Source organism: Ovis canadensis, chromosome 19 (assembly GCF_042477335.2).
Source record: "Ovis canadensis isolate MfBH-ARS-UI-01 breed Bighorn chromosome 19, ARS-UI_OviCan_v2, whole genome shotgun sequence".
NCBI lineage: Eukaryota > Metazoa > Chordata > Mammalia > Artiodactyla > Bovidae > Ovis > Ovis canadensis.
Genome location: NC_091263.1, coordinates 28,936,019 through 28,949,322, shown reverse-complemented (window position 1 = coordinate 28,949,322; position 13,304 = coordinate 28,936,019). Strand labels below are relative to the sequence as shown.

Genomic DNA, 13,304 nt, shown 5'->3' with positions numbered 1-13,304 from the left:
CTTTTCTGGTAGAACTAATTACGCATTGCTAAATGTGTTTCACTGTTGCAGAGTCACAAACCTGCTTAGTGTCTGAGTCACATCAACAGTGATACTGAGATGCTGTGTGTCCTGGACCAGTTACCCTTTCTCTTTGTACCTTAGGTTTCTTGCCTGTGATGGGGCGGGGGCGGGGCGGGGTGGGGGGGATGCCGGTAGATATTTCAAGGAGATAGTGAGAATTACATATTATGTTTAAGTGAAATTCATAGGACGTTTTCTGGTAGATAGTGTGCTTGCAGCCAGTGGCACCTGTTGCCTTTATAAGTTCATGCTCTTAGGGATTGTATGTGTTACTGGTCCTAGTTGCTACTTCTTTTCCTTTGTTAATGAAATGAAAAGTTGAATATGTTCTTGTTAAATGTTACTTTAGGCCATCTGTAGAAGAACATAATGAAACCTACAAAAAAACAAAAACAAAACCCCTTAAAAACTCTCTGTAACAGCCATTCTTATTTGAAATATTCATATCCTTGTTTGAAGACTGTAGCCGCTTAATTGTGTTACAGCTCTGAAAGCAGCTGTGGACAATATATAAATGGATGGGTGTAACTTTGTTTCCAAAAAACCTCTATTTGTGGACATGGAAATGTCAGTTTCATGTAATTTTCACCTGTCAAGAAGTAATATTTTCATTTTTTTCAACCATTTAGAACCATAAAAACTGTGCTTAGCTCATGCTTGTACAAACATAGGCAGTAGCAATATATGGCCCAGAGGCTATAATGTGCCTGCCAGCTCCTATATGTGAGCTCTTTTATGAGGTCTCATATCAGCTGTTCATAATCTTGGAGCTTCAGGCTGATTTATAAGTTAACTTTTATTCTAGAGCTGGGTTTGGAGGAGTTCCAGCAGGATGCCTATTTCTGTGAATGGAGTTCTGTTGAAACAGCCACACCCTTTCATTTATATATTGTCAGTGGTTGCAGACTTGAGAAGTCAGGGCAGAAACCGTATGTATGGCTTACAAAGTCTAAAATATTTACTAACTTAAAAAATTATCTGCCACCTGCTGTTGGTTCTGCAAGTGTGTTCCCTGGACCAGCAGCATCAACATTACTTGGGACTTGTTACAAATGCAGGTTCTTGGGCCTCACCCCAGACCTGTTGAATCAGAAACTCTCAGGGTAGGGACTAGTTGTCGTCTTAACAAGGCCTTCAGGTGCTCAAAAAAAAAAGTTTAAAAGTCACTGTGGTAGGCTAACTGACATCCTTGGTATCTGTGACTAGAAGTAAAGAGTAAACTTTAAACTGCTTTTGAGGATCAAAAAGCCCCTTGCAAGGGAGGGAAAAGATAAAGGTAAGAGAACGCTGGTTCCTGGTATAGTTTCAATAATCAACAGATAACTTATCATCACAAATTATATTAGCAGACTTGAGCACTTTTCGTATGGCAGTCACGGTCAGAAGCCCTTGGCATCATGTATAACCTCAGTCCTTAAAACTATCTGAAGTATCACTTTCCCCATTTTATAGGTGAAGAGACTGAGATTTACAAAGGGTAAGTAATTTCTGTAGGTTAGACTGCCAGTAAGTGGTGAACCTAGGGGTCAAATCTGGGACTCTAACTTCAGAACCCTTAGTCTGAATCCTACAACCCCTAGGACTGGTGGCTTTCCAAATCCTCTTTCAGCTGTTACTGAGGGTTCGTGAGTAGATTGTTTTATGTACATTCTTCATCTTTCCCAAAAGACTGCTGTTTCCCTCTGTGGTTTTATGGCACATTTTTCATCTGCATCTGAGAAGGGAGAATTTAATATTTGATTCTGTTAGTGTTGGAGTTACATTTCCTAAGCTTCTTTTTGGGGCTTCCCCAGTGGCTCAGCAGTAAAGAATCCTGCAGTGCAGAAGACCTGGGTTGGATCCTTGGGTCAGGAAGATCCCTTGGAGGAGGGCATGGCAACCCACTCCAGTAATTCTTGTCTGGAGAATCCCATGGACAGAGGAGCCTGGCGGGCTACAGTCCATAGGATTGCAAAGAGTTGGACACGACTGAGGCGACTGAGCATAGCATTTTCTTTTAAAAAAAATTCTGTTTAATTTTCTGAGTTGTGATGAAGTAAGAAAGCCAATACTCAGGGTTCTGTAGTGAGATTATAAGAGGTACGGATGGAAATGCAAATAACACTGAATTTGTGTTTGAACCCATTTGTTTCTTCACCTTTATAGATACTCTTGGAAGGGCCTGGAACACTGAAGTTTAGTAATTTTTCCTTGGCCAAAGTGGAAGGTGAAAATTTGGAAGAGTTCTTCACCCTGGTGGCAGCAGAAGAAGGAGGAGGTGACAGCGGGGAAAATGTAGTGAAGAAAAACATGAAAAGTAGAGTGAAAGGTATGAGGCGAGCTTCAAGGTCAGAAGTCTAGTGGTGGGCCACCCAAGTCCCGTGTTTGGGAGAAAATGTCCGCCTTATATGTTGCCAGCCAAATGATGTATTGAAAATAAATGATAAGGACCCAGGAGAAGCCTGGATTTATGGATGGCTTTGTCTAGGACCTAAGGTTTTCCATGTGGATCTAATGCCGTTTAAAGCACAGGGAACCTCTGCCAAAGCCTTCTCCTTCACTTCATCACTGACCGCTCGTTAGAACGTAAGGAAGGGGATTTTGTCTCCCTTCCTGCTGTATCCTCAGCACTTATCCCCGGTGTCTGGCACACACCAGCAGCTCGGTACATATTCAGCATTGTTAAGTAGCTAATATTCTGCAACAGTGGAAGATTTTTAGGGGTACATCCTTGGGAGGTGGTTTTGACAGTGAGATGGGGCCTAGGCTGTTAGCTCGCTGTGCTTGAGCGGAGAGTGTGAAGTCAAATTTCTTTTTTCTTTCCTACTTTTCTTTTTCCCTTTTGACCGTGCCTTGTGGTATGCGGGATCCTAGTTCCCTGACCAGGAAGTCATATTTCTTATATGAGAACTTTTGATAGAAGTGATAAAGATCTTTTTTCCTAAGTTCCTGGTGCAGTACTTGAGACTTTGGACCAGTGAGACTCACCAGGAAGCAAAAGGCACTGGGAGAGAGGGCGGCATCCGTGGGCCTGGTGGTCACATGGCCTTGATGAGAATGAGATAACGTGATAGGGAGCAGCAGGTTAACCAGAGGCCCATAAATATGAGGAAAGAAATGTAACTTTCAGGGTTAGTGTTGAAGTAAAATTTCATGCCCAGGAAGAAGGCTCTTTAAATCCCCAAATATCATTCCATGGGATGACTGGCATCCTGTGAAAATGAGTATTGTAGACTATGCTTTTATTATAGAAAACAAGGAATGTACCTTTTGAAATAGTCCCTTCAAAAGGGGAAGAGGGCTGTGTTATAGAGAAATGTCAGTTTTTAGCAGTGATGCCTGGTCACTTCTGAGCTTAATCCAAGAACAATCCCATGGGGGGGCCACGTTAACCTCTTTCCTAGTGACTGGTGATTACTCACATGTGGGAAGGACATCTTCATTGGAAGATGGGAAACCCTGGGTTTTGAATACTCTGTGGCTTAGAGGATGTGAGGATACTTTCCAGGCCTCAGCTGTTCATGTCAGTAAGCAGGGGTGCTTTCTAACTCTGGAATTTGGTATTTCTGGGTAATACTAAACTCTGTCCCGTGTACATGGTAAACGCTAGTACTGTTAACCAGTGGCTGCCCGTTCCTTTTCTGGATGCGTGGTAGATTTGCATCGTCCCTGCCACAGCTCACCAGGTGTGGACAGAGGTCTCTTCGAGTTGGGAGTTTTAAGAGCCGGTGTTAAGTTAACCACATTCTTTGCCCCCACCTTGCTGACTGAGGAAGCATGTACTGAAATGTAGCCTGGGTCTTGGATGGACTGACTGTGAGGGTTGAAGCCCATTGGCTGACCTGTAGGGGATGTGTAGTTTCATGACAAAGAAACTTGTGTAGTTAAGCCAGTGAGAATTTGGAGTGCTGACTTCTATATAACTTAATCTATCCTAATCAAGATATTGTTGATAACAATCAAAGGTTCTTTTCTTACAACTATTTGAATTGTTAATTTAAAAGAATATACACTTCAGTGTGCCACACCTCTTACTCAGGTGATTATTCAAAAGCTTTATATTTCAATACATTCTCATATATGCAGATGATACCACTTTAATGGTAGAAAGTGAAGAGAAAATAAAGAGCCTCTTAATGAGGTGAAAGAGGAGAGTGAAAAAGCTGGCATAGAACTCAGCATTCAAAAAACTAAGATCATGGCATCCAGTCCCATCAATTCATGGCAAATAGAAGAGGAAAGAATGGAAGCAGGGACAGATTTTATTTTCTTAGGCTCCAAAGTCATGGCGGATGATGACTGCCGCCATGGAATTAAAAGATGCTTACTTCTTGGAAGGAAAGCTATGATAAACTTAGACAGCATGTTAAAAAGCAGAGACATCACTTTGCCTACAAAGGTCTGTCTAGTCAAAGCTACGGTTTTTCCAGTAGTTGTGTATGGATGTGAGAGTTGGACCATAAAGAAGGCTGAGCGCCAAAGAATTGATGCTTTTGAACTGTAGTGCTGGAGAAGACTCTTGAGAGTCCCTTGGACAGCAAGGACATCAAACCAGTCAATCCTAAAGGGAAATCAATTCTGAATATTCATTGGAAGGACTGTTGCTGAAGGTGAAACTCTAATACTTTGGACTCTTATGTAAAGAGCTGATTTGTTGGAAAAAAACCCTGATGCTGGGAAAGATTGAAGGTGAAAGGAGAAGGGGGCAGCAGAGGATGAGATGGTTAGGTAGTATCACTAACTCAGTGGACTTGAATTTGAGCAAACTCTGGGAGATTGTGGAGGACAGAGGAGCCTGGTGTGCTGCAGTCTGTGGGGTTTCAGAGTCAGACACGACTTAGGGACTGAAAGCACATGTTCTCAGCAAGTGCTATACTTAGTCACTCAGTTGTGTCTGCCTCTTTGCAATCCTGTGGACTGCAGCCTGCTAGGCTCCTCTGTCTATGGAGATTCTCCAGGCAAAAGTACTGGGGTGGGTTGCCAAGATCTTCTCCAAGGGATCTTCCCAACCCAGGGATGGAACCCAGGTCTCCTGCATTGCAGGTGAATTCTTTATCGACTGAGCCAAGGGAAGCCCTCTTGGCAAGTGGGACCTTAAAATTAGAAAACATGTAAAAATGTGAAATATGCATGAAGACCTGTTCATGTGCATGTGCTCCGATGTCTTTTCACTTCACCTAGTTGGGCTTCCCTGGTGGCTCAAACGGTAGAGAGTCTGCCCACAATGCAGGCGACCTGAGTTCGATCCCTGGGTTGGGAAGATCCCCTGGAGAAGGAAATGGCAGCCCACTCCAGTTCTTGCCTGGGAAATCCCATGGACAGAGGAGCCTGGCGGGCTACAGTCCATGGGGTCACAAAGAGTTGGACACGGCTGAGAGACTACCACGCAGTCTTTCCTAGGTGTATTTGTGTTGGCAGTGGTATGAATGCCTAACAAAACTGTCCTTTCACCTTTATTTTTAGGATCTCTTATCTATACAGCTCCAGAAATTGTGAGGGGTACCGACTTCTCCATCACCAGTGACCTCTGGTCCTTGGGCTGCCTGCTCTATGAAATGTTTTCAGGTGATTACATTCTGGTTCAGTTTAAAATCAGAGCTGGACACATATACATAATGGTTACCTATGTAGTTTGAGAAGAGTTTGCCTGTAAGAGGTGAAAAAGCTGATTTTTCTAGATTTTTGTATATACTAATTTTTGCTGGCTTGCTTGGTTGTCTCAGCACGTGCAGGTTTTTAGGAACTTTTGACAAGGAGGTATTTTTCATGGTAATCGTTTGGAATGTTGAAATATGCCTAACTGTTGAAAACTGATTATTAGTAGAACATCTTGGAAAGGTACGTTTGACTATGAATTTTCAGATGTGTCCAGTGGCCCGTGCAACTCTTGGAGTATGGTTATCCATAAGTGAATTTTGTATTTTTAGGATGATAAATTTTCAATTGCAGAAATATAGACAGTGTGCCTGGTGTGTACTCAGCATTCAGTAATCAATTATGCTATATATGTATATTTTTTCTATAAATTATGTAGTCTTGAACTGTCTGTAGTTGAGATTCATTAAGAATTATTGGTGGTAGCAAACTGTTTAATTTTGCAAGTTTTCGTTTGATTTAAGGAAAGCCTCCGTTCTTCTCAGAATGTGTCTCAGAACTAATTGAGAAGATTTGTTATGAAGATCCTTTGCCACCTATTCCAAAAGGTAGGATTTCTTTTTTGCTATAAATGTAGTCGATTTACTACACGGACCAACGGTGCACTTTTATCCCAAAGTGTTTCTGTTGATTCATAACCCCTCAAATTTGTGTTTACTGAATGATCACAAATTGGTATTTTTAGAAGTGTTAGTATTCCCTTTGCCATTTTAAAAAAGATGCTGAAATAGAAAGCAGAGTACTATTAAGTTCCCTCATTTAAAAATACAGATTATTTTGTCCTCCTGTATCAAAAGAAGTCTGGTTTAAAGATTTAAAACTCAAACTTTTGTGTCGTTTTGGTGTGTTCATATGTCTATACCATTTACTTAATATGTACTCATGTCCCATGTAGTGTTTGAATAGGAACAAATCAAGTGTTTCTCAGTCTCGTATCTTGAGAAATCAGAATGCTACCCTGATAAGTTCAAGCGTTTAAGCTCGATTTGGTTGCAGTATTTTAAAAGTATTGAAAAGTTAATCATACAAATTGTAATTAATGTGTTTACCATTAACAATCTTAAGGAAAGAAAAAGAAGGTACAAACATAAAAAGACACTTTGCTACATTCCTCAAAAGATGTGACTCTTAAGACCAAAATGAATATAAGACTTTATGAAAAATAAGGTTGTGAGTTTTAAAAGAAAAAAGAATCCTCAACAATTGATGGGAGAAATAGGAATGCAGAATATTTTCAGTATCCTAGGTGAAAAAACCCCCCAAATCTTGATATTTTGAAAGGGATCTATATTTCTTAAAAAGTATTTCTTTCTTTTCTTAAATTCAATTTTCATAGAAATCAGTCATTCCTATTTCTTAAAATGATGACTTCTGATTTTTTACTTGTTTAAGTACTCACAGCTTTGAGTATTATTTTCTTGTATAAGTTAAAGATGTTTATGCAGGGTAAAGTAGTCTGAGAATGAAGGTATCAAAGGTCTCGTCAAGAAAACCACTGGCAGCCCGAGGGTGATTATCTCACAGGAATCTTGTTCAGACTGTGGCCACAGTGCCTAATAGCACCATCTGTTTTGATGGGTTTGGGCATCATCTTCTGGGCCACTTCTTTTAATCATAGACTGATAATTTGAATAAGGTGTGCATCTGGCCAATATAAAAAGATAGAACACTTGGAGATGAATGGGATTTGACAGTGTCATAATATTGTGATGTGTATTCTTTTCCTGTTAAAAATCTTTGAAATAAAGTGAGATTACAACTACTGTAGTCACAGTATATTATCAAGCAAAGCTGGTTAAGAATGCCTCAGAAAATGAAACATAATTAATAGTTGAAGACAAGGGTGTGAGCTCATGATCCTTACTGGGATTGTAAAGAGAAAGTTTAGAGGTTAGTCAGAACTTAGTTTTTGAGATACATGTCTTATCGTGGTACAGGGACAAAGTTTAAAATTTTTGCTCCCCCCCTCCATTAAGTGGAGGCTTTATTGTTACTCATGTATTCCGTGTTCTCTTAAAAATAATTAATGTGCTTAAAATGCTATTATTATAATGTTGATGCAGGGTGTGTTTTCAGTTACTTAACCACTTTTCTTTCTTTCTTGGGTATTATTTTGTGTCTAGATTCTTCTTGTCCTAAAGCTTCTTCCGATTTTATTAATTTGCTTGATGGTTTGCTTCAAAAAGACCCTCAGAAAAGGTATGTATGGGTAATATTTTAACATGATTGAGCAGTGGAATCTTTTTTTTTCCTTTAGTGTACTTGTAAAATTGTACTGTTCTTATTATAGAAAGAACTGTTCAAATGATCTCTCTTTTTTTTGGGGAAAAAAAAAGAAATCTGAGTCTGCATTGAGTGGCTGCTCTGTTTCTAGGTGTTTTTAATCAGACATTTAAAAGTCCGTTTTTCTTCTAGTGTAGCACGTAGTTGCCTCATAGGTTGACAGATTTTCTTGTAACTCCCCAAATCCAAGGAGTACACTTTTTTGTTTCCATTGTGAATTTCAGGCTAAAGCTGTCTTAGACTACCCCACTGTGGATGTGCTGTCAAGATACTTAATGTAATAATGACTAACAGAGCCCTATTTTAATGTGATGTGATTTAGCAATATGATATTCCTGTCATACTGGGAATGTCAAGTGACAGGTCACAGGCACAGTGTGAATCTTCTGTGTGGCAGGGATGGCAGAAAGTTAGAAATCCTTACGATACAGAGTAGGGGAGGGCAGAAGGGAGTAGGGAATGAAGGTGGGGGTCTCCCTGGCCTGGAAGACAAGGGAAACTAGATTCTGGTTCTCCCACTAGTTCTCTTGAGGTTTTCGACAAATGTTTGGGGTCTCTACTTCAGGGTGTAAAATGAATAAATTTAGTAAAGCATGTAGTGTATCAGCATTAAGTATGAGAGAAAGTATACAGAAGAAAATGTTTATACTTGGATAAGTTGTGAGACACTGCTGTACTTGCAATAGAATGCTTTTAGGATAAGTGTTACTTTGGATAATCGCCCAGATTTTTTGGGTAAGATATAAATATGCTTAATTTTAAGACCTTATTTAGGATACATTTTTATGTATTTATATTCCATATGAAATACTTTTTTGCATAAATGGGACCACCCCATAACCTAGTTTCTTTATATATCTGCTTGGTCATTTTATTTTTTCACTTGGTCATTTTAAGTGGCTGTTGAATGTACATGCAATAATGTATGATAACAACATTCAGAGTGCCTTTTTTTTTTTTTTTTGAGAGTGCTCCTTGATTTAGGGTATCATATATACTGACTGCTTTAGTAAATATATATATATATATATTTTTTTTAGTAAATATGTTTTTGTCTCTCTTTGTTTTTGTTCACTTGAGTAAGAAGTTATCTCCTTTGAATAAGTTTCTCAAGATGGGGTTGCTGGCCAAAGAGTAATAAGAACATTAAAAATGTGGACACATTTGCTGATCCCAGGAACATGGGAAGGTTTATACTTCCAGCAATTTTAGAAAGCTCCTTCCCTCCTATTGTTAAATACGGTGGGCTTTGTTGATCTTATACATTTTTTGCTACTTTGGTAGATGAAAAAGAAATTCCATTTTATCGGCAATTTTAATGGTTAGTGAATTTTAGGAGCCGTTTGTATAAAAGGGATATATACTTGCGGCTGCCAATTCTTTATCGCTTGTATTTTAATTTCAACCAAAGTAGTTTGAATTTCATTTCCTAAATTTTGAATAATTAGATATAAATTAGTTTCTTTTTTGAATTTTAGGCTTAATCATTTTGAGTCTGAGTATACCGCAGGTATAATTGATCAGTAGTAAAACTTAATGCTTTGAAAGTGAGTCTAATTTTCAGATATAGCCTGAAGTCATCTTAATGTGGGTGATCTAGTTAAATAATGTTTTGACTCCTAAACAGAAGAGTGACTGTGTGTAGTCACGAGGTTGATAATCTTGTTTGTTTCTGAATGAACTTCTAAAAGTGAAGTTACGAAATGGGCAGGGCAGGAATAGAGATGCAGAAAGAGAGAACAGACTTTGGATCCAGCTAGGGAAGGAGAGGGTGGATGCATTGAGTAGCACTGAAACGTGTGCATTACCATGTGTATAATAGATAGCTAATGGGAAGCTGCTGTATAACACAGGGAGTTCAATGGAGTACTCTCTGACAGCCTATAGGGGTGGGTTAGGGGATAGGGATTTCAGGAGGGAGGGGACGTGTGTACTTACGACTGATTCACATTGTTACATGGCAGAAGCCATCACAATATTATAAAGCAGTTATCCTCCAGCTAAAAATTAAGAATAAAAAAACAGATAATAAAAAGGAATATGTGAAACAGATCTGATATGTGTAACTAGGACATGTCCTGGGAATTCTCCATGGTAAATCATATTAAAGCAGATTTGAAACATTTCTGTTTTATAAAGACTGACTTGGGCAGACCTGCTGCAGCATTCGTTTTGGAAGGATGCTTTTGCTAGAAATGATCAGGACTCAAGCACTGAGGATTCCAGCGTCAGGTAAGTACAAGCTGATCTTTGTGTGTGGGGCATGGTTACTAAACACTTGGCCCATTACTATGATTGTAGCCTCAGTGATGTCTGTGCTTTTCATAATAGAAACTCAGGCATTTGGTTAATTAAGGGTTGCTTAAAGAGTTTAGTCATGACGTTTGTGTGCTTGACTTTGCTCATTTTCTGGTCAGTTGTTTATTCTGCAGACAGGGTTTTAGTCCTCTAGTCGTTAGCTCGGTTCACCTGGACGCCCACCTGGTCAGCACATGGTAGGATATCGTCTCCCTCTTTGAAATCAGGTGCAGTCCTGAGACTTGCTGTGGCTAATGAAACATGAGCAGAAGTGATGTGTTATTTCTGGGTAGAAACTCAAAGAGCCAGTGTGTGATCTGCTACCTTTCTTTCTCCTGATGAGGTGATCAGGAAGAAAATGTCCAGATGGAGTTGCGTTCAGGCTGGGTCTTTAGTGACCACGATGAGCATAGCTTTCCTGCCTGCCTGTGGTGGCTGTGTGCACGAGTGAGACGTAAAGTTAGGAGATTCTAAGTCACCAGCATTTGTGAATCATGTTACCACAGCATAACCTAGCTCATCCTGATTAATACACTTCATTTTTATTATTAAGTCTTCTTAGCCCAGGATGCTTACAAAAGTGATGGGGTTTTGAAAAGAACAAGGTGAAAAGTAGATGAGGCAAAGTCCAGATAATCAACTCCTGCTCTCTCCTCTTCATTCAGTGATAATGGTTGTTTGATTCTTAATTTTAATCTTGTCAGTTTAGTGTACTGGATAGAGAAATCTGAATTCTATGTAAGGTCTCTCTCAAACTTTGGTTTCTGTGATCCACTGAGCTTCAGCTGTTTTCACACTTCAGGCTCTATGAAGAGTACAGAAACAGGGCTTGGGTCCTTGTCTATCAGTGTCAGCAAGTCCTAGGACACCTTGCACCTTAGTATGCCATCTTCCTTTTGATCTGTATGCCTTTTATTTCTTATTGGCCTTGCAAGGACTCTTTTTTAAGCATGGTAATGAATGAGGTAGTGAAAGAATGGGACACGACTGAGCAACTGAACTGAGTGTATGAGGGGTGATGAGATGAACACCGTTGCCTGGTTTCTGATTTTAGAATGCATTCAGCCTTTCTGCATTAAGTACGATGGGCTTCCCTGATGGCGCTAGTGGTAAAGAACCTGCCTGCCAGTGCAGGAGATGCAAGAGCCACGGGTTTGATCCCTGGATCAGGAAGATCCCTTGGAGAAGGAAAATGGCAACCCACTCCAGTATTCTTGGCTGGAGAATCCCCATGGACAGAGGAGCCTGGTGGGCTACAGACCTCAGGGTCGCAAGAGTTGGGTACAACAGAGCATGCACGCACACACACACACTCACACACACTCACACACTCACACTCACACTCTGAGCTGGAGGGTTTTGTAACTTCCCCTTTTCAGTTGGAAACGAATGTTATTAATAAACGTCAAATGCCTTTTTGTATCAATAGATACGATCATGTGGTTTTTCTCCTTTAGATTCTCTTTATGGACTCTTAACATAAATTGGTTTTCAAATATTGAGGCAACCTTGCCTTCCCCCTGTGGACCACACTTACTCATGGTGCATGCTTCTATGTCTTGATGGATGTCTTTGGGACCAAGTGACAGGAGGATGATGAGAGAGGAAAAGTAAGAGAACAGAGAGATCTGCCTCACCTTCTTGGGATCATAGCTCTCTGCGTAGAAAAGAGGATGTTCCTCCCGCAGGATTTTAGGCGTGGGCCAGAAGTGTGTGCTGCAAGATTACCTGGAGGCTGGGGCAGGACAAAAGGGAATAAGAAAAACCAAAAACCAAACAAAAAACTAGGGTATTTTCCCTGCTCTGACCCTTAGGGATTCCCTTTCCTGCTCCTTGGAACAGAAATAGAGGACTTCTTGTGGTGCTTCTTTGAGCCCAGGGCTGGCAGCACCGGAAGGGCAGAAATGAAAGGGAAGCTCATTACTGGCTCACTGACCCTTCAAGTGCTGGTTTACTTCTCCTGTTGGCCTGCTGCTATTTATTTTTCAGGGTAAATTTTATAGGCTTCTTAGTACAGTGCCTTGCACACAGTGAGTGCTCATTTTAGTTTCTCAATGAAAAATACTACCTTTCTAATTCCATACTTTGGCCAAATGTCCTGTGCAACTTAAGTATCTTTGCCAGCCCCTTGTTCGACATAGAAAACTAGAGAAAGCTCAGTAGTAAGCTTGATTGAGTTGAGTTTCTCTTGTTAAAAACAGCAGAAACATGGAATATTCTGGGTCCCAAGATGCCGCGGAACTTCTGAAGAGCTCTCAAGGTGAACAAGCAAAGGGGGAGAAGAGTGGGCAGCGACTCAGTCACCCCTTCAGGCTGGGTGAGCTTGCGTTTGACCGTGTTCCTGCTCCGAACACTGTTTCTGACAGTCTCTAATTTGTGTTGTCTGTCTCTTCAAATCTCTGTCTATGTCATGCCCTGCTCATATTTTTGTTCACTTGTGGATATTGTTTTACCTTCCTGCCACAGAAAACCCATCTGACTTGCGGCCTAAGAGTACTCTTGGGGGTCAGTTGAATGAGTGCATGTTTCTTCTCAGGTATGTAAAATACCAGACTGTAAGGACTCTATGGGGGATGAAAGCTAAATCTTCTTAAAGTGTCTTGTCCTGGTGGCGTACCATGTTGCGCAGAAATAAAGGGCAGGGATAAATGCCACATTCCCATTTTGCTGTCCTTGCAAGTTCCTATTCAGTGTTGGCCAGTAGAATGTAGACGTCCCTTTGTATTTTTAAAATTTCTAACCAAGCCACATTATCTTTTCTGTTTATAAGGGTTAAAACTTCTTTATTTTGTACTTCTACTGCAGTAAAATTGAATTTAAAATTTCAGAAGTCTGGCTCCTTTATTTGGATAAAGACTTACAGGAAAAAACAGGTTGTGTTTTTCTTTAAATGTAGTTTTATCTGGGAGGGAGGCTTAAACAATATTTGCAATCATTGAAATAATAAAATCAGAATGGTATTTAAAGTGATTAGGCCAGTGTATTTAAAATTTTAATAATGTGTAAATATTAAGTGTTTATAGGTT

The 13,304-nt window shown here is 40.1% G+C and overlaps 1 protein-coding gene across 4 annotated transcripts in view; it reads left to right on the top strand.

Moving 5' to 3' along the window:
• The window catches only part of ULK4 (unc-51 like kinase 4), a 502,577-nt gene that overhangs the window by 14,814 nt on the left and 474,459 nt on the right, over nt 1-13,304 (top strand). For 2 of the 4 annotated variants that reach the window (XM_069560715.1, XM_069560714.1), the window contains 7 exons: nt 2,209-2,371; nt 5,506-5,607; nt 6,162-6,245; nt 7,821-7,896; nt 10,120-10,212; nt 12,480-12,595; nt 12,745-12,814. In XM_069560715.1, coding sequence (XP_069416816.1) covers nt 2,209-2,371; nt 5,506-5,607; nt 6,162-6,245; nt 7,821-7,896; nt 10,120-10,212; nt 12,480-12,595; nt 12,745-12,814 — 704 coding nt within the window. The remainder of the gene's footprint in view (nt 1-2,208; nt 2,372-5,505; nt 5,608-6,161; nt 6,246-7,820; nt 7,897-10,119; nt 10,213-12,479; nt 12,596-12,744; nt 12,815-13,304) is intronic. The other 2 variants (XM_069560717.1, XM_069560716.1) reach the window with 1 other exon arrangement.